Below are 19,505 nucleotides of genomic sequence, written 5' to 3' on the forward strand. Positions count from 1 at the left end.
GCAGAGTAGGGCGGGTCTTGCTAAGAAAAGCCAATAGCGAAGCAGCAAGCAGAATCAACTGAAGGTTCAGTATGTGATGTCATGCGGAAGTGCTTCCCTCGTCGTCTACCTGCCTTGGTGTGGCGCTGGCGTCAGTCACATTACCTATCCTCAGTATCATGGCGAATAGAAATGATAGAAAGTTGTGACGTTACCACCACGCTACTGAGAAACGCGGTTAAGTTAGCAACTTCGCTACTTGTAGTAACGCTAATGCCCAGCACTGGTGAGGCTAATGGGGTATCATCAGTGTTAGTGGCTTCACCACCTCTAGCTGAAGTACATTGTTGTTTGCAGCTTTATTTATTATTTTAATTATTAATCAGAGTGCCAAATTGATATTTTAGCATATTTTATGAGACTGAGTTGATTATTTGGCTTTATTTGGCATCTATATAATTAATAATTATTTTCAATAATAAGTAATTATTTCTGATAGCCATTTCTAATACTTTGTACCACTAGTTCACAACAAATCAAAGTTTTACACAAATCAGCCCTTTCAATCCACCGTCCCCTCACCACCTCCTGACAAGACAAATAAGTTTTGTTTTACTGGAAACCACATAACCGTTAACTGTTTCTGGGAATCAAAAGTGAAAGTAACTTCACACGGCAGAATAAAAGTAGGCAGTAGGCTAGTGCATTGTCAGGGCGTGTTCAGAGCTCTGTCCTCAGGACAAAAGCTACTTAACCTATAACAGAATACTGCACAAACAATTACTACAAATTCATGGATAAAAGAACAGAACAGTACTTTTACCATGGACAGATGACTCCAACAAAGGTAAGCAACAATCTCTTTGTCAAGGATTGTTTCCCTCATTTGAAGTCCGGCAAAAATATCAGGCTTTCCATAAAACAGAAGCGTGACTCAGTGTGTTTTATCTATTTTTAACAGCTCCATTAGTGTGCCCATTACAGTAGTTGTTTTATTCTATATTGTAGTCTGACAGTTTGCAGAGTACACTTAGCTGTGTGATTCATGTCTAATATGGATAACTGTTGGAGAAGATGTTGATAACAGGGTTCATTTCTATAACTTTCAGTAAGAAGCAGTTTGAATAATCTGGAGCAAGTGTGGGATGGCTGAGAGTGTACCTACAATGGATAACTCTGATGAAGAGGTAAACAGCTCGTTTTTACAACCTTAAACTTAAATAACAATAAAATTACAAGCCAAATATTTCTCCTTGAAGCTATTGAATGGGATTATAAATTGATTCATTTCACTTTTAAACTGTTTTTTTTTTTTAAATAATGAAGGAGTTCTACGATGCCCCAGATTACCCCGAGTCATACTATGAGGACGGAAAGATTACTTTACCAACATCACAGTCTGACTGTATGTGTGACCGTCAAAAACTGATCTGATTTATAACGAAATAGGCTTACATGTTGTAATGTTGAGATACTGAGATGTACCTCTCTTCTCTTGTGACAGACGTTCCTCCACCAGGAGATGTAACAGTTCTCAGTGCTGACCAGGAGACTGTTTCTCTTGGCTTTTCACTCACTGAGACCTCTGTTAGGTATAAACTGCAAATAGATTACTCCTGTGACACACAGACAGGCAGTTTGATCAGAGAGGACTCCAGCACTGTGACGGTTGAGGGACTGAATCCTGGGACTGAGTATACTTTCAGCATCATAAGGATTGCTGATAATGGAAATCAAAGCAAAGCAACCTCGCTATCTGTCTTCACAGGTAAATCTGTAAAACAAATCAGTAAAAAACAAACAAACAAAAAAGATAGAAAGTATTGTCTGAATGGTCTTTGGTCTCATAACCTATATAAATGTATTTCTTACACTGAGGTATGCTCTTATTTGGTTATAAAGGTCAGTAGACTGAAGATGTGGTAATAATTTGTATTTCCACAAGTGCATGACCTGATTATATGTGGCTTTATCTTTTACCACACCTCTTTAACCTGGCAGTTAAACACCACCTTAAAATACAGAAAAGCACTGACTGAACTTGAATTCCAAAGTATAAGTGAAACTACTGTGATGTTCCCACAGAGCCCAGCCCTCCTGCAAAGATTACAGTTGACCAGATAAGCAGTGAGTCAGTGTCTCTGAGTTGGGACCCACCTGCTGGTGAAGTGGAGAGCTACACTGTGACCTGTTGCAGCGAGGGAGAAACTGAACAAGTGTTGACAACAGACGCAAACAACCAGACTTTCAGCAACCTGAAGCCAGGGGTGTGTTACTCCCTGCAGGTTTCTGCACAACTTAGGAATGGAAGACGAAGCAAGCCAGCTGTAACAGCTGCTACCACAAGTAAGTAACAGAAATCATAATGTCAATAAAAAAGAAGAATTAATTTTCTAATAAAACCACAGACTTTGGAGCATTATACACATTACTACCACAACTCTGCAGAAGTTTCCAAAAGACTATTCAAATAAAAGAGATATAAATGAAAGTAATAAAACACTCTGCGTTTTAATAACCAGTGGATGTTGGGCATTGACAAAAGCTAATGTTGGCTTTTCCCAAAAAAACCTAGGAGGACATGGCCTCAGCCTACCTGGTAACTTGTAAAAATTCATATGAATTCCTACTTGTGACAAGGCTGTGGCAAGCAGTACTTGGAAAGAACTTGATCTATGTGATCCTCAAGATGAGGAATAGGAACAGCATCAGTATCAGTCAAAACAAAATCTTTCCTCTCTCTCTTCCTGAGCTGCCAGAACAAGGGCTGAACTCCAAGCACTAGAAGTAGACTCTGGGGCTGTCCCTTTTTATTTTCATAATCCAAACTTAATCTAGAATTTCGAGAAAAAAATATATTCAAACTGTATATGACTGAAATGTAATCAAAATGTACAGTCTGTAACTGCAAGAGTTTAAAGTAGTTTGCCTTGTGGTCCAGCAGATGGTGCTCTTAATAAAATGTTAATCATTTTGACCTATTGCATCACATGCCCTATTGACCTATAACTTAACTAAGCTATTAAATAAAAATGGAGGAGGAAATTGGCGTGCACAATCTATCATAGTGTGAGCAAATGGCTCCTGCTCAACATGCAACTAATGCAAAGGTGACCTTCCCTGCTTCCCCACTATGTCTCTTCTAATACTCAGCCACAGGTCTAGTCTACTTATTTAATCCAGGGTTTTCCTCACACCCATGTGACCAGACAGTGGTCAATCCTCATGAATCACTGACACCTTTCAGGGTCAGTGTGCAGGGACATAATCTAATAGGTCATGCTCCATCTCTCAACACACCAGGGACACATACCAATGTTGAAAAGCCATGAAAAAGTGCATTTTGCATAATGTCACCTTTCAAGTGTGAGGCTGTATGTAACAGTGTAGATCTGGTATGAATCAAACTTGCAAAAGAATCGGTACAAAAGAATTAGTGAATTTTTTTGGCCAGCAATAGTGCAAGTACACTAATACCTAATGACATCTTAAAACCGACTATACCTTTATGTTTTATATTCATAATCTTTTGATATGGTTAACAAATCAGCATTTTCATGAATCTGCAACATTTTGAAGCACAGGATGACCTTTTCCACGTATTTCCAGTCCTTTACTGACAATCCAGCGGCAGTCTGCCCATTAGATTTAGATAGTGTTTATAAATCTAAATTATTTCTACATTGCAAATCCATTTACTCAAGTCTCAGCTGCCAGTTTATTAGGTGCAACTAGCTAAAACTATTGCAGTCTAATAATACAACATTGAGATTATAATGTTTAGTATTTCTTAAAAGTGTTTTTAAAAGATGTCAATTCAACTTCATGGGCATATTGGAGGATGTACAGTATTTATGGTGTTTACCTGTACTGCATTATAGTTTCTTTGTAATAGTCTGACCTCATAGATATAAATGGTGTGGACAAAGTATCAGAAGCACCTGTCAGTATGAGACTATGCAATTCAACAGCACCACAAAATAATGCCTTCAAAAGGACCAGAATGTTGAGTCAACACTACTCAAAAGAACAGCTGTTTTATTAGACTGCTTCAGTATTAGCGAGGTATAAACTATGTAAGGGCAAAATTAAATAAAATATTGGAAAAAAAAAAAAACAACATCATGAGCTTAATATTAATTGTTTTTTATGTCTACAGAGACACAACTACAGAGATTTTTGGAGGATTTGGGACTGGAGTACCAGGACAAAAAGAAGCTATCCCTGAGCACAGTACTTCAGATTGACGAGAGGACCATTACTGATGAACCTGCTAAGCGTAATTCAGATCTTCAATGTTTTTTTCTGAAGAAACTGATGATGGTTAATGTGACAGCTAGGAATATGAAATGTACAGCTACATGTGAGTCAAACTGTAGTGATCAGTCCATGAATACAGAGTTAGATCTTGATAATCTGGTCAGCAGCACAAATTCAGGTGACATGTTAAACCCCCTTGACATAATCACTGCTCTCTTTCTGTGGTCTGATGCTTTTGTACAACAGGAAATGGCACTCAAAATGTCTATGTGTCAGTTTTCTGTGCCTCTGTTGCTTCCCAATTGTGACACAAAGCAGTGCACACTCATGCTTTGGGCCATGAGAGAAATCGTTAAAAAGTACAGACCTCAGTCACTTTCAGAGTCCAAAGGCTTCATTGAACAAAGAATTGTTCTCTCTGAACTTCCAATGATATCTTTTGTGAGACTGGGTGAGTGCTCCCTGTCCAAGTCAGAGATCCTCAATAAGCTTCTGAGCAATTCTCAGCAGTACCATGATACATTTGTTCACTGTAACATGGAGTGTGGTGACAATAACATGGAGTGTGGTGACAGTCCAAGGAGAATATCCAATGGACTGGTTGAAATGACTTGGTACCTTCCTTGTGGGAACAAAAACATGGATATTTTCAGTGAGCCAGTAGCTGTAGCTAACCTTCGTGGAGACATTGCCTCGTTTGAAACACAATTTTCTTTTTTGTGTCAGACATCAGCAGCAGTTTTTGTGTTCTTTGACAATTTGGACTCTGAGTGTGAGCTGCTCACCAACCAACGCCACAAGGCACAGATCTTTTTGGTGGGCAACCATCAAAGTAAGCACTTCAGTGTTGATGCTGTAAAGAAGGTGGCAACCAAGTTGGGCTTGAACAACAGCAACATCCTTTTAAAGACTAAGCAGATGAATGATGCAGACTTTGTTAAAAATCTGAGGAAAACAGTCAGCAAAGTAGTTGAGAACTCAAAGATGAAGATGCAAATTGAGCAGATGGCTGACATTGCCCATGAACTGGGAATCTTGGTTGATGAAGACTCTTCAGAGTGCCAGAGTGCCAAGAAAAATGCAGATGCCATAACTGCAGAAATTCAAGACATCCTTAAATGCAAAGACACTCAGCTACCCCTGCAAGGCCAAATATGGAAGGAACTGACTCGCTTGGAGAAGGAACAATTTCGGCTCCGAAATATTGGGTCTGAGAACGTAGAAAAGTACAAAAGTGACCTTGAGGTACAGAAAACAAAACTTAGGAAAAAACAGAACACTTGTGACATGTCAAATGCAATGACGTGTTTTATCAACGCAATAACAAGACCAGGGATAGAGAGGTGCTATTTCCTGAAATGGATGCGAATGAACCTTGATAACCTGTCTCGAGAAAAACTGTCTGGCCTCCGAGATCAGTACAAAAAGAAATGCAAAAATTCTGAGAACAAAGAGGAGATCAAAGAAATTGACAGACAACTCTCCAACAGCTCACTGGGGACTGAACACTTCTTCCGTGAAATGGGTCAGATCTATGAGGCTTCACTGTCTCTTCCAGAAACACACCCATCACGAAAACAGTTTCAACATCTGCCCAAACTATGTGCAGAATTGTTACTTGATGGATTTCCCCTTGAGCTTGTAGATGGAGATGCCTCCAACATACCTCTCAGATGGGTGAGTGACGTCCTCTCTCAGCTCAATGGCTTGGTGTCTCCTAAGAACAAGATACTGGTGGTCACAGTTCTTGGAGTTCAGAGCACAGGAAAGTCTACTCTCCTCAACACCATGTTTGGAGTGCAGTTTGCAGTCAGCAGTGGGCGATGCACTCGAGGTGCCTTTATGTTGCTCATCAGAATCAATGAAGATGTTCAAAAAGTCCTCAACTGTGACTTCATGGTGATCATTGACACTGAGGGCTTAAAGTCACCAGAGCTCGCACAACTGGATAATAGCCATGAGCACGACAATGAGCTTGCAACACTTGTTGTGGGGCTGAGTGATATCACCATCATCAATATCGGAATGGAGAATTCAACTGAAATGAAAGACATCCTACAAATAGTTGTGCATGCTTTTCTCAGGATGACAGAGGTGGGTAAAAAGCCCAAATGTCAGTTTGTCCACCAGAATGTGTCGGATGTTTCAGCTCATGAGAAGAACTTACGAGACAGGAAACTGCTCTTGCAGCAGTTAAATGAGATGACCCAGGCAGCAGCCAAAATGGAAAAGAAAGAGGAGAACATGAGCTTCACTGATGTGATGGAGTACAGTCCAGACACTGGGAACTGGTACATTCCTGGACTCTGGAATGGAAACCCACCAATGGCACCAGTCAATGCAGGGTACAGCGAAGCTGTATATGAGCTCAAGAAAAATGTAATCCAAATTTTGGGACGTTGTGAGTCATCTGCTAATAATATCTTGGAGTTTACAGAGTGGATGAAAAACCTGTGGAATGCAGTAAAGCATGAAAACTTCATCTTCAGCTTCAGAAACAGTCTGGTGGCTGATGCATACGTGAGGCTGTGCACAGAATTCAACAAATGGGAATGGGAATTCAAAAAAGAAATGTACACATGGGTTACAAATGCTGAGACAAGAATTTCCAATTTTGGCAAATTTGCTGTGGAATCTGAGATAGCTGACATGAGAGAATTTCTCACTTGTTTGAAAAGTGAAGCGTGCACAGTGCTGATGAAATGGGAGACAAAGCTTCTTGACAATTTGTCACAGTACTTCAAGCAAACAGAGGGTCACGTCTATCTTGTTGAAGGATACAGAGAAGACTTTGCAAACAGTGCAAAGACCCTTCGACGAGAAATGGAGAGCTCTGTGTTTAATCAACTCACAGCAACAGCTGACATCAGACAGGGAATGGCAGAACTTGATAAAATCGAGGAGAACCACGCAAAAGAATTAGAGGAGAGAGTGTGTGCATTGATTGAACAATGTCGGGGAAAAAATGTAGAGATGACAGGCAAAGAGTTGGACAAAGAATTTGATAAGATGTGGAACAGAATGGTGAAGGAACTCTCCTTCTCTAAGCAAAAGCCTGCAGATGTCTTTGCAAGTGTGTACCACTACCTGAGAGAAAATCTAAGACGTAAGGGAAGTCATGTCTGTCAATTGCTCAGTAAAAAAACCCTGTCAGAATGTGGACTTGTTCCTTTCAGATATACTGCAGAAGGATTCTTCAAGCAGTTGAAACACAGAATCACCAAGTTCTTCAACACTGAAGATCACATAAAGGCTGTACAGCAAATGGCTGACAGTATCATAGCAGATTGCAAACAGTATGTCACTGGAAAAGTGGAAAGAAAAAGCAATTACCATGACACTTACATTCAGGAGATCCTCCACATGATTGACGAGAAGCTGCAAAACAATAAGGAAGTGAAGACAGAGATTGAGTTTGAAATTTCTCTGAAACAGCACATCTGTGGAGATGCAGCCAGACAGTTTCAGATCATGCACGAAGATTTCATACATGAGAATGATCCCTACAGATGTCTGAATCGAAACAAAGAAAGGTTTTGCACTGATTTTAAAGACTTGTTCCATGAACGAGACCAGTGCCAGAAGAAGGCAGAAGAATTCACAAACTGCTGCCTGAAGCCTGCAGTTGAAGACTTTGTCAAGCGTTCCTTGGGTCCTGATATCATTGGTGAAATGATGACAAGCCAGCAGTTCAGCACACGAATATACCTCCAGTATTCACTTTTACTGGATTTGCTCACAAAGGATGACTTTGAAAGCTATCTGAGCTACATTGACTCATATGAGTATTATGTAAAGAAATGGATCCTCGACCAAATAGTAGAACGCTTCTTAAAAGGGTCTATCATGTTTGAGTTTGAGTATCGAAATCTCCAGTTTAGCATGAGGAACATAACTAATGCTATCAACAAAGCTAAAACCAAAAAGAGTGGCAACTTAAGAAAATTTGTTGAAGATGTCTGTCAGGAACTTGGTGATAAACTGGTCATTTCCCAGGATGCTCTTGGTGCTTTCATGATCCTGAACAATACCAACCCGGAACAGTTTGCTCACTGGCTCACCGACTGTCTGAAGGACATGGCAGAGGCTCTTACAGAGAAGTTTAAAGAAACAAACATCCAAACAAAACTAAAACAACTTCATGTGAATCCTCAGAACGAGCTTTTCACCAGACTGATTGGATGTGTTAAACAGTGTCCATTCTGCAAAGCACCTTGTGAGGCAGGAGGAAAAGACCACACTGAGCACTGGACGTCACTACATCGGCCACAGGCTCTGGGTGAAGTCAGGTGGCGTGGGACATGTGGTACTGACATATGCTCTCACTCTGTGATCAGTGACAGTCATTTTTGCTGCAGTGCCACAAATGGAATTTGGTACCCTTTCAAACGTTACAAAGATATTTTTCCTGACTGGAAAATTGTTCCAGACGTAAGCCTTCAGGCATCAGACTACTGGAAATATGTACTGGCAAGGTTCAATGATACGTTTGCTGTAGCATATAATGCAAACCCTGCTAGCATACCTGCTTCTTGGAAATGTATCACACGTAAGCAGGCAGAAGCAAGCCTCAGAGAACGCTTTTATATCAGGTGAGAGACTACAAGCTTTGTGGTTATAGAGGTGCACATCCTACTAACATGCATTCACTATCATTACATGGATATTTACATTTTACTTGTTTAATATGACTTAGAGCACAAATATTAACATGTTGTCTATAAGATACAAAGCTATTTGCAGCTGCAGCTTACAAATATAATAGTTCTATGTTTATGTTTATGAGAATACTTTTAAATACTGTTTGATACTTTAGGACACATACTAACGTTTCCAGTTTGATTAAATTTGAGTTTGAATTCATGATTTTGTGTGACAGATGAATATCATTAGAATGTAAATGCCAAGAGGTACAAATGGCGTATGTAATCTTTTATTGATCATTTTGTTTCCGTGAAGTATCTGATGTCAAATATTTACAACTTTATGTGGTATTGTCTTTTTAAAAAAAATCTGATTAGGTATGATATGCAGTTGTTTAAAAGAAAAAGTTAGAATCAATTTGCTTTCATTTCTGTAAAGCATCTGATGCTAAATATTTACTTTTTCACTGTATTAAAAGATGTCAAGATGTGGGTTATACGTGAGACAGTTTTTGTCTTGCTTTACTGGCTTATTTTATTGATTAATTTAACATTTGTAATGTATGTTTTTATTTAGATTTAAATAGCTCTATATGTTATGCAGAGCATATTTATGATTCAGAGTTTGGGCCAGGATTGTCTGCATATGGCTCTCAATATTTAGGTGGCTGAGCCAGCTGCTAGCAGCTAACAGTGCAAACAGTGCCAACAAGGTAACAGTGTTGGCAGAGCTAACGTTTCAGAGGGTGGGTGTTATGCTTCTGCAACAATGCTGTGCCACCACCATGGGTTGAGATGGAGTTACTCGTGGTAACCTCCATATACACGCAGTGCATAATGCCAGCGATTAGCTAGCCAGTGGGATACACACAGGGAATCACATGCATTGACATGCACGGGCAGCCGGACTAGTTACCACAACAAAGAACAGAGAAGCTTGGATTATAAAACACACAGAGGTAGTGTTACTATATTATCTGCTCAGGAGGCCACGACTCCACTATATCTTTACTGAGCAAACAGTTGTTTAGTTCTATATTAATGTTCTGAATGTAGAAATTGTGATATAGAACTACTTTAAGTATCCGGTGCCAAATATTAACTTTTTAAAATCTATGTTATCTCAAATTTAGAATGCTTTTGTTTCTGTGAATTATCTGATGCCACATATTTACTTTAATGGAGGATACAATCATTCAGTCTAAATGTGGTGGTGTCAAAATGTATATATGACAGAGTGTCAGTGTTACTCTTAGCCCACTTAATGTCCTCAGTCAGATCTGTGGGGAACTGTCATCCATTTACAGCTTTTATTACATGGATGACAGTTCCTCAGTCAGATCTGTGGGGAACTGTCATCCATGTAATAAAAGCTGTAAATGGGTCCTATTGTAAAATCTTCCACCTTTGATTTTTACTCATAATAAATTGATTTCTGTACATGTCTCAATTCTGGCGTCCTGTATTTGAAACCTTTCACCATTCTTGGCTGTTACAAACTGTGAATATCACTCTGATAAAAAAAACAGCATCTTGTTCTCATATGAGTTGATAGCATGCCATAGATAAAACTGTTATCTAGTGTCAATTTGCCAACAAGCACTGGAGGTGAGTACTGAATATTCCAGCTAGATAACAATTCTGTTAAATTACCCTCAGAAACCCATCAGACAAAAAGAAAAAGAAAGATTAAAGCAGCTGTGCGGAACTTTTCGTTTTCGTTGATTATAGCGCCCCTTTGGTCAAAGCGGTACGACACCCACAGCCTGATGTCGTAAAATTCCGACTGCAGCCGGCAATTACCGCATGCATTTGTTTTGGAGAGTGAGAGGATTAACTAACGTCAGGTCACTCCAAGTAATTAGTGGAAACAGCAAAATTACTCAGTAAATTCTCCTGTCGTGTTTCTGTTCTGATCTAATCTGTGGTGTATTTTGAGTTACTAAGGCTACCGTAGTAGTGTGAGCCTCAAGTTATTCTGGGTAATGTAGTAACCGTTGTTGTGCTACTGGAAACAATGAGAAGCAGCCGTGTATGTTCGGTGTAAGGAGGAATAAACAGTTAACAAGTCATCTGCTGAGTCCGCATTATTATGTGAAAAGAATACTCCGACGGTTTGGGAGTTATGCCCTTTCTCTATCATTTTCATATTGAGACAACATGATGGATATCTTGGCGCTTGTAGGGGGTCAGTACATCTTGCGCGGAGGGATACACCGGTGAGCAACAGCTGCAGCTGGCTCTGGGACAAGTACGCTAGGTCACTCACAAAGAGACGACACAGACGATATTACTCACTCGACTGAAAGCTGTCCATCAGCTCCTGCAGGCCTGGGGCGTTTTTTCCAGTTCATCTTAGGAACATGAAAAAAAGTTTCAGTCACGATACGAACAACCCGATCTCACAGAAATACGTGAAATGACCACGACCTATTAACACCGCATTACGTGGTGGCAGCACGTAATGGGTTGAAATTATGTGCTGCCACCACGAAAACAATGCCAATGTAAAGTCAATTAGGATACTCTCCCGTGGTGGACACACGGATTCCCTGATTCAATCACGTCACGTCAACCTCGTTTTCCTCTGTATACACACAAAAACGCGGAAGTGTCCTTGATAACTCAACAATATGACAGGTTAATGTCAAGGCCATAAAATAAAATAAATGTATTTTGCCAGCTTTTGATAGCATGGGGCTTTAAGAGCATTGTGCTGTGGGCGGATGGGGCGCGTTCCACTACTGTTTTGTAGCTGCTCTCCGCTGTCTGTGGGCTTCATTCCATTTCAGATTGCCATCCGTCTGCCGTAACTGAATCCAAATGCCACTAATAAATAAATAAATAAGAAGATAAAAATAAGGCTGAGCACGGAAGAACCAGAGAGGAAACACCATCACATGGAGCCGTCTGCCCCTGGCAACCCGGCCACCCTCCACTCCACCAGGGGAGAGCGGACCCCAAGCCAGACCCACAGAACCAGGGGCTGCCCCACTGGTTATACCTCCGACCGTGGCAGCTGTCACACAAACCGCTGCTGAAAATTATACATTTTGATACAGGTAGGCTATATACATATTGCAAAACTCTGTAAAAGTACACCAAAGCATATTTTCATTTCCAAATATTTATTTGAAAACGAAACCATTCATACGGTCAATATAAAACATTTTGTTAGTAATAAAAAACAAATGTAATCTCAATGTGACCACGCCAGCCGGCGGGACTGTGGCTGAACCACTTCCAATGTTCATTCATTCATTCATTCATTCATTCAATCACGTGTTCAATGTGTGTGTGTGTGTGTGTGTGTGTGTCAGAGAGGAGTATCAATAAAAAAAGTAATTATTTCGATGTTTATTTCTTTTATTTTCTGTTTTTTTTATTAAAATGCGTAATATAGCCAACAATATTATAGACCAAATGTTAATCTAATTATTATTGTAGAATGTATTTAGCAAATCACCACTCTCAACTGGAGACAGCAGCAAAAAAAGAAAGAAGGCATTATAAATAGTGTTACTTAATTGACGTGAGACATTGAAGAGGTTGTCTCCTATAGTCTGTAATTTTTTATTTTTTTATCATAACTTCTCGGAAATTACTCAAAAGTAGAACATGCTAAAAGTAAATACAATAATAGGCTAAATAGTATCTAAACAATAATAAATATTATCTAAGTTATCTATTAGGCTACCATTCCACTCTGTAAATAGATTTTAAAATTTCAATATGATTTTAATACTATTTTTGCTTATTTCATTATTGTTATTATTGGTTTTACTTTTTAGTAGTATTGTATTATCTGAGGATGACTCATGTTAGTAACTCTCTACAGTAAAAAAGAAAAAAACAAGCAAAGAAACAAACAAAACTCATTTTATACACTGGGCCTTCAAAGTGCTCTCTGAAACTACACCTGGCATGGCTTGTGTCCAAAAAATGAAAAAATCTAAACTTTGTCGTAGAGCTAAACCAAATACATCAATGGAAAGGTCTCAACCTGGAGAGTAACATATGTCAGTATGATGATTCTACATGGCTCCTGCTTTGAGCCATTGACCTTTGAACCTTGACCTCAGTGCATGTTTGAGGGCTTATAACTCAGCAACTAAAGGGGGTACAGACATGGGACCAACTGTTATAGAGAGCTCTTGACCTCAGCTATCACGTGAGTGTAGTCAACAACTGAGGGTGTTGTCAGATATGGATAAAATATGGATAAAATTAATTTTCACCCATTTAGAAATTAGATATTTAAAATCTGATTTCACAAATGTGTTTACCATCCCCTTAAAGTCCACAGTGTACTCTCAATTCAGTATTTACAACTTCCAAATCTGGGAAAAACACTTAGATTTTTAAAAAACTACAATTCCCTGGGACCGCGCCAAGCAGTTTGATACATATCAGCAACATAGTTGTAGTTCTTCTGATTTGCAAAGTAGGGCTCTAAATAGGGTTGTAAAAAGATAGATCTACTGAATAAATCTAATATATAGTAAAGCCGAAGTAGTTATTACACTGCATCTAGATGAACTACGTTAAGAAAAAAAGCAAGGATGTTGGCTAATTGTAGTTATTTTAGATAGTACTCTAAAAACGGCGTTTTTGGGAAGGTAGGTTTTTTGCGGCTTGTTGTAAAACAGGGTCGTAAAAAGATACATCTACTGAATATATCAAATGTCTAGTAAAGCTGAACTAGTAATGACACTGCACGTACAGTACAGGCCAAAAGTTTGGACACACCTTCTCATTCAATGCGTTTCTTTATTTTCATGACTATTTACATTGTAGATTCTCACTGAAGGCATCAAAACTATGAATGAACACATGTGGAGTTATGTACTTAACAAAAAAAGGTGAAATAACTGAAAACATGTTTTATATTCTAGTTTCTTCAAAATAGCCACCCTTTGCTCTGATTACTGCTTTGCACACTCTTGGCATTCTCTCCATGAGCTTCAAGAGGTAGTCACCTGAAATGGTTTCCACTTCACAGGTGTGCCTTATCAGGGTTAATTAGTGGAATTTCTTGCTTTATCAATGGGGTTGGGACCATCAGTTGTGTTGTGCAGAAGTCAGGTTAATACACAGCCGACAGCCCTATTGGACAACTGTTAAAATTCATATTATGGCAAGAACCAATCAGCTAACTAAAGAAAAACGAGTGGCCATCATTACTTTAAGAAATGAAGGTCAGTCAGTCCGGAAAATTGCAAAAACTTTAAATGTGTCCCCAAGTGGAGTCGCAAAAACCATCAAGCGCTACAACGAAACTGGCACACATGAGGACCGACCCAGGAAAGGAAGACCAAGAGTCACCTCTGCTTCTGAGGATAAGTTCATCCGAGTCACCAGCCTCAGAAATGGCAAGTTAACAGCAGCTCAGATCAGAGACCAGATGAATGCCACACAGAGTTCTAGCAGCAGACCCATCTCTAGAACAACTGTTAAGAGGAGACTGCGCCAATCAGGCCTTCATGGTCAAATAGCTGCTAGGAAACCACTGCTAAGGAGAGGCAACAAGCAGAAGAGATTTGTTTGGGCCAAGAAACACAAGGAATGGACATTAGACCAGTGGAAATCTGTGCTTTGGTCTGATGAGTCCAAATTTGAGATCTTTGGTTCCAAGCGCCGTGTCTTTGTGAGACGCAGAAAAGGTGAACGGATGGATTCCACATGCCTGGTTCCCACTGTGAAGCATGGAGGAGGAGGTGTGATGGTGTGGGGCTGTTTTGCTGGTGACACTGTTGGGGATTTATTCAAAATTGAAGGCACACTGAACCAGCATGGCTACCACAGCATCCTGCAGCGACATGCCATCCCATCCGGTTTGCCTTTAGTTGGACGATCATTTATTTTTTAACAGGACAATGACCCCAAACACACCTCCAGGCTGTGTAAGGGCTATTTGACCAAGAAGGAGAGTGATGGAGTGCTGCGGCAGATGACCTGGCCTCCACAGTCACCGGACCTGAACCCAATCGAGATGGTTTGGGGTGAGCTGGACCGCAGAGTGAAGGCAAAGGGGCCAACAAGTGCTAAACACCTCTGGGAACTCCTTCAAGACTGTTGGAAAACCATTTCAGGTGACTAGCTCTTGAAGCTCATGGAGAGAATGCCAAGAGTGTGCAAAGCAGTAATCAGAGCAAAGGGTGGCTATTTTGAAGAAACTAGAATATAAAACATGTTTTCAGTTATTTCACCTTTTTTGTTAAGTACATAACTCCACATGTGTTCATTCATAGTTTTGATGCCTTCAGTGAGAATCTACAATGTAAATAGTCATGAAAATAAAGAAAACGCATTGAATGAGAAGGTGTGTCCAAACTTTTGGCCTGTACTGTAGATGAAATATGTTAAGAAAAAGTAGGCATGATGGTTCATTTCAGATATTTTAGCAAGTTCTCTAGAAATGGCGTTTTTGTGATTGAATATTTGAATAGGCTATAACAAATATCTAGAACAGCCGAACTATCACGTTATTATCATTATTATTATTATTGGTGGGAAATTATAACAGAGGAATATATTTGCCGTTTTAATATCAAGAACACTTCCGCGTTTTTGTGTGTATACAGGAATGTTAAAGATATCATTGAGGAAAACGAGGTTGACGTGACGTGATTGAATCAGGGAATCCGTGTGTCCACCACAGGAGAGGACCCTAATTGACTTTACATTGGCATTGTTTTCGTGGTGGCAGCACGTAATTTCAACCCATTACGTGCTGCCACCACGTAATGCGGTGTTAAGAGGTCGTGGTCATTTCACGTATTTCTGTGAGATACGAACTAGGGACAGTTTTATTAATGGTAAAAAGTTCCGCACAGCTGCTTTAAGCAAAGAAGCTGAGGTTTGTTGGACTGGTGACATCACAGGGACACATGCCACAGTGACCAATATCAGTGGAAAACTGGATCCATGGGCATAACTTCACACTTCACATGACTTTTCTTTGTCTGATGAACAAAGGAGGCCACAGTGGCCAGTTTGAAGACGTCTGAACTTACATGTCCAGGTTAGAGTTGAAGTTCTGCAGAGTCCAGTGGTCCTAACACCATATTGAAAAATCTTTTGCTTTTAATTTTATTATTAATATTTAATAATGTTTTTGGGTTACATGTGTGTTTTTATTTTTATCACTGCTGATACAGTAAAACAAGCGAAAACCTGAGACCTACAGCAAGGTGGAAGACAAAAACGTTATGTCAAGCTTCATAAGTAGTTATTCACGTCAATACTGCATCAAAGACTGATATTTTTATACAGCAGTGACAGAATAAGTATCAATGTGGCCTTTCCAACACTCGTGTATGCAGTTTGAACTGGGAATTAAAGTGAGTTCTGCCTTAAATAGAGTTGAACAAAAAAAGAAATAGCAAGTTGAAAAGTCTTTTTACCTGCACAGTGACTACACCTGGTCAACAATACAAGGGATCTGAGTAATTCTAAATCCAAACTAAAGTTTTCATCTGATGGATGGATGGATGGAAAATGGCAATGAAAGAATCAGGGGAGTAGCGAATGTGGCACGAGAGGAGAGACACAGGGACAGATTGAGCAGCAATATGCACAAGTGGGGCAGACACTGTGACACACCACCACAGAGAGCCCGTGTTAAGTACGTACCAAAGCTTCTTAAAATCCTCCCTGTTTAGTTGCAAAGTTTTGATCGTTGTTTTATTTTAACCTGTGCAAATAAAGTCAAACTCAGTGACACAATGACTAAAGCCCAGGGCAGACCAAAGATTCGCGACATGACGCAACCGTTTTAGAACCTTGCAGAGAAAAGTTGCAGCAGCGTAAACCGGCCGGTCTGAGCTAGACTCAAGCCAGCTGATGGTGTCACCTGCAACTCAGCTGGTCAAATCGCCGGCAGCTAGTTTTAGAATGTAAAGCACATGACCTGTTTCAACAGCCTATCAGCTTGTGGTGAAGTCTGCTAGTCAAGTGAAAACAACCGCAGACAGTGTGTTGGCTTGCTGCGGCAGGTGCTCTGTCCATGCAGAGCGCTGTTTCCTCACGATGTGCAGGTGTCAGGCGGTGGGTCACTGCTGCTGCTCACTGTATGTGCTCATGCCCCCACCACACACACACACACACATTCTCACTGATTAATTGGTGCTGGTTATTAACATTAGCACGGCATATTTATTATGAATACAGTCCATCTGGTGCTGGTTTTATTTATGTTTTTTCACCCTTTCATCACTACCACAAATGCAACTGTAGCCAGTATCTCAGTAAAATTATCCTCATTCATATTTTAAGAAGATACAAATTATATTCCGTCAAGAAATAATCCTGTGAAGCTGAAAATCAGTACAGAAGTACAGAGAGTTGTTGCATGTAGATGATACGCCGTCTTATCTAGTTGCACTGGTGTGAACCGGGAGGTTTTTAGAATGTTGCAAAACGGCGTATTGCAAGTAGTTGTCTGTTTCAACTCATCGTATCACAAATCTCTGGTCTAAACTGGGCTTAACACGATGATGTATAGCAATTAAAATGTGAACAGTATTTCTAAGTTCATTAGTTAGTATGCTAAAATCTGGATATTCATAGTTAACACAAAGTATAACTAAGGCTGATAGAAATATCATTAATTTTGTTGTTATTTGACAAATAAAATATTTTGACCCACTGTTCCACCACCACTCTCTGACCAGACAAATATGTTACATTTTACTGGAAACTACATAGCCTTATCATTTACTGTTTCTGGGAATAATAAAAGAAGAGGTGGTAAAGTTCAAATACTTTACTGTCATATGCACCACCATACAGTTAAGCAGTCATGGCAACAAAGGTCTTATATCTCAGGCTCCCTCCAACCAACAATGCTCATATAAATATGTACAAAAAGGGAGTGGTGGTGCTGTGACATAAAGGCTGAGTGAGCTACTTTATCGTAGACCCACGAAGACCTCTCACTATCTCATAACTAATGTCAAACTAAACACAATCTATATTGTGGTTCAATGTTAGGAATATTATATAATACGCAAAACCATATTTAAACCTTTATTAATAGTTGGTGTGTAGGTGTGTATCTGTCCATCATTCTAAAGCAGGTTCAAACCAAAATCTAACATTTTTGGATTTAGATTATGCTTCAACAAAACACATTCAGAGTTTAGTTTATTGGTCTGACCTGAGGAAGTGTAACTAGGTCATTTATGTCTTAATCACTAGTTTTTAAAATCTGTCACAATAGTTTTATTACCTGACTGTGAAGGCCTCCAATGTTTGAATGTGTAAGACGTGTTTATGCCCAGACTCCACTCCCAGTCTCTCCTGTCTGGCCAGAGAGGTGGGTGTAATCCCCTGTATCTGTTTTTGTTTTCTCCAGTATCACAATGTTTTTTGTCATCTGTCAATGTATGGACTGTAGCGTACAGGCTCTATTCATGAAGATTTTTTTTTTTACACACCACTAACTTACTATAAAATAATAAAGTTAAATTAAAATTGTCTTCTTTTCTTTTTTTTATTTGAACGTGTCCTCCAATAACATGACATCATCAGTCGGCCTATTGCTCTCTCCCTTTCTCTCTCCTCTTCCTACTTAATGCATTTCTCTGTCTTGGCCTCTTTCAGTCAGCTATCTGGCTCTGTCAGTAATTCAAAAACAGGATTCCAAAATATATTTTTCAGTCAATAAAACCATAATAAATAAAAGACAGTCATATAAGCAATAAAAAAAACAGACCTATATTAAAAAGTTTTTTGGGGGGACATTAGAACATGAACATGTCCTGCAAATGTCTGCCCCCTCTCTTCCTACTTAACACTGCTCTCTGTCTCTGTCTCTGTCTCTTTTCTCAGCCCTTGTGTGTGTATTTCTCCAGTGTCCACCGCAAATCCACTGAATACAGTCTGTGGGCAACAAGTCAGAGACACGTTAAGTGGTGCAATGTAGCCAATCAGAGGCAGAGTAGGGCGGGTCTTGCTAAGAAAAGCCAATAGCGAAGCAGCAAGCAGAATCAACTGAAGGTTCAGTATGTGATGTCATGCGGAAGTGCTTCCCTCGTCGTCTACCTGCCTTGGTGTGGCGCTGGCGTCAGTCACATTACCTATCCTCAGTATCATGGCGAATTGAAATGATAGAAAGTTGTGACGTTACCACCACGCTACTGAGAAACGCGGTTAAGTTAGCAACTTCGCTACTTGTAGTAACGCTAATGCCCAGCACTGGTGAGGCTAATGGGGTATCATCAGTGTTAGTGGCTTCACCACCTCTAGCTGAAGTACATTGTTGTTTGCAGCTTTATTTATTATTTTAATTATTAATCAGAGTGCCAAATTGATATTTTAGCATATTTTATGAGACTGAGTTGATTATTTGGCTTTATTTGGCATCTATATAATTAATAATTATTTTCAATAATAAGTAATTATTTCTGATAGCCATTTCTAATACTTTGTACCACTAGTTCACAACAAATCAAAGTTTTACACAAATCAGCCCTTTCAATCCACCGTCCCCTCACCACCTCCTGACAAGACAAATAAGTTTTGTTTTACTGGAAACCACATAACCGTTAACTGTTTCTGGGAATCAAAAGTGAAAGTAACTTCACACGGCAGAATAAAAGTAGGCAGTAGGCTAGTGCA

At 39.6% G+C, this 19,505-nt stretch overlaps 1 protein-coding gene across 1 annotated transcript; it reads left to right on the forward strand.

The window, feature by feature from the left end:
• Positions 1-684: 684 nt before the first annotated feature.
• LOC144462243 (interferon-induced very large GTPase 1-like) lies at positions 685-10,332 on the forward strand. Its single transcript, XM_078166041.1, has 6 exons — positions 685-826; positions 1,089-1,166; positions 1,306-1,384; positions 1,484-1,747; positions 2,065-2,325; positions 4,139-10,332. Exons 2-6 carry the CDS (start codon positions 1,125-1,127, stop codon positions 8,833-8,835), a joined length of 5,343 nt encoding a protein of 1,780 aa, XP_078022167.1. The 5' UTR covers positions 685-826; positions 1,089-1,124; the 3' UTR covers positions 8,836-10,332.
• The last annotated feature ends 9,173 nt before the right edge of the window (positions 10,333-19,505 follow it).

Source organism: Epinephelus lanceolatus, unplaced genomic scaffold (assembly GCF_041903045.1).
Source record: "Epinephelus lanceolatus isolate andai-2023 unplaced genomic scaffold, ASM4190304v1 scaffold31, whole genome shotgun sequence".
NCBI lineage: Eukaryota > Metazoa > Chordata > Actinopteri > Perciformes > Serranidae > Epinephelus > Epinephelus lanceolatus.

Bases quoted from the DNA above. Each gene is read 5' to 3' on its own strand.
- LOC144462243 (XM_078166041.1), top strand. From the start codon at position 1,125: ATGGCTGAGAGTGTACCTACAATGGATAACTCTGATGAAGAG. The intron at 1,385-1,483 runs GTATGTGTGACC...CTCTTGTGACAG, and splicing joins ACCAACATCACAGTCTGACT to ACGTTCCTCCACCAGGAGAT. The intron at 2,326-4,138 runs GTAAGTAACAGA...TTATGTCTACAG, and splicing joins TGTAACAGCTGCTACCACAA to AGACACAACTACAGAGATTT.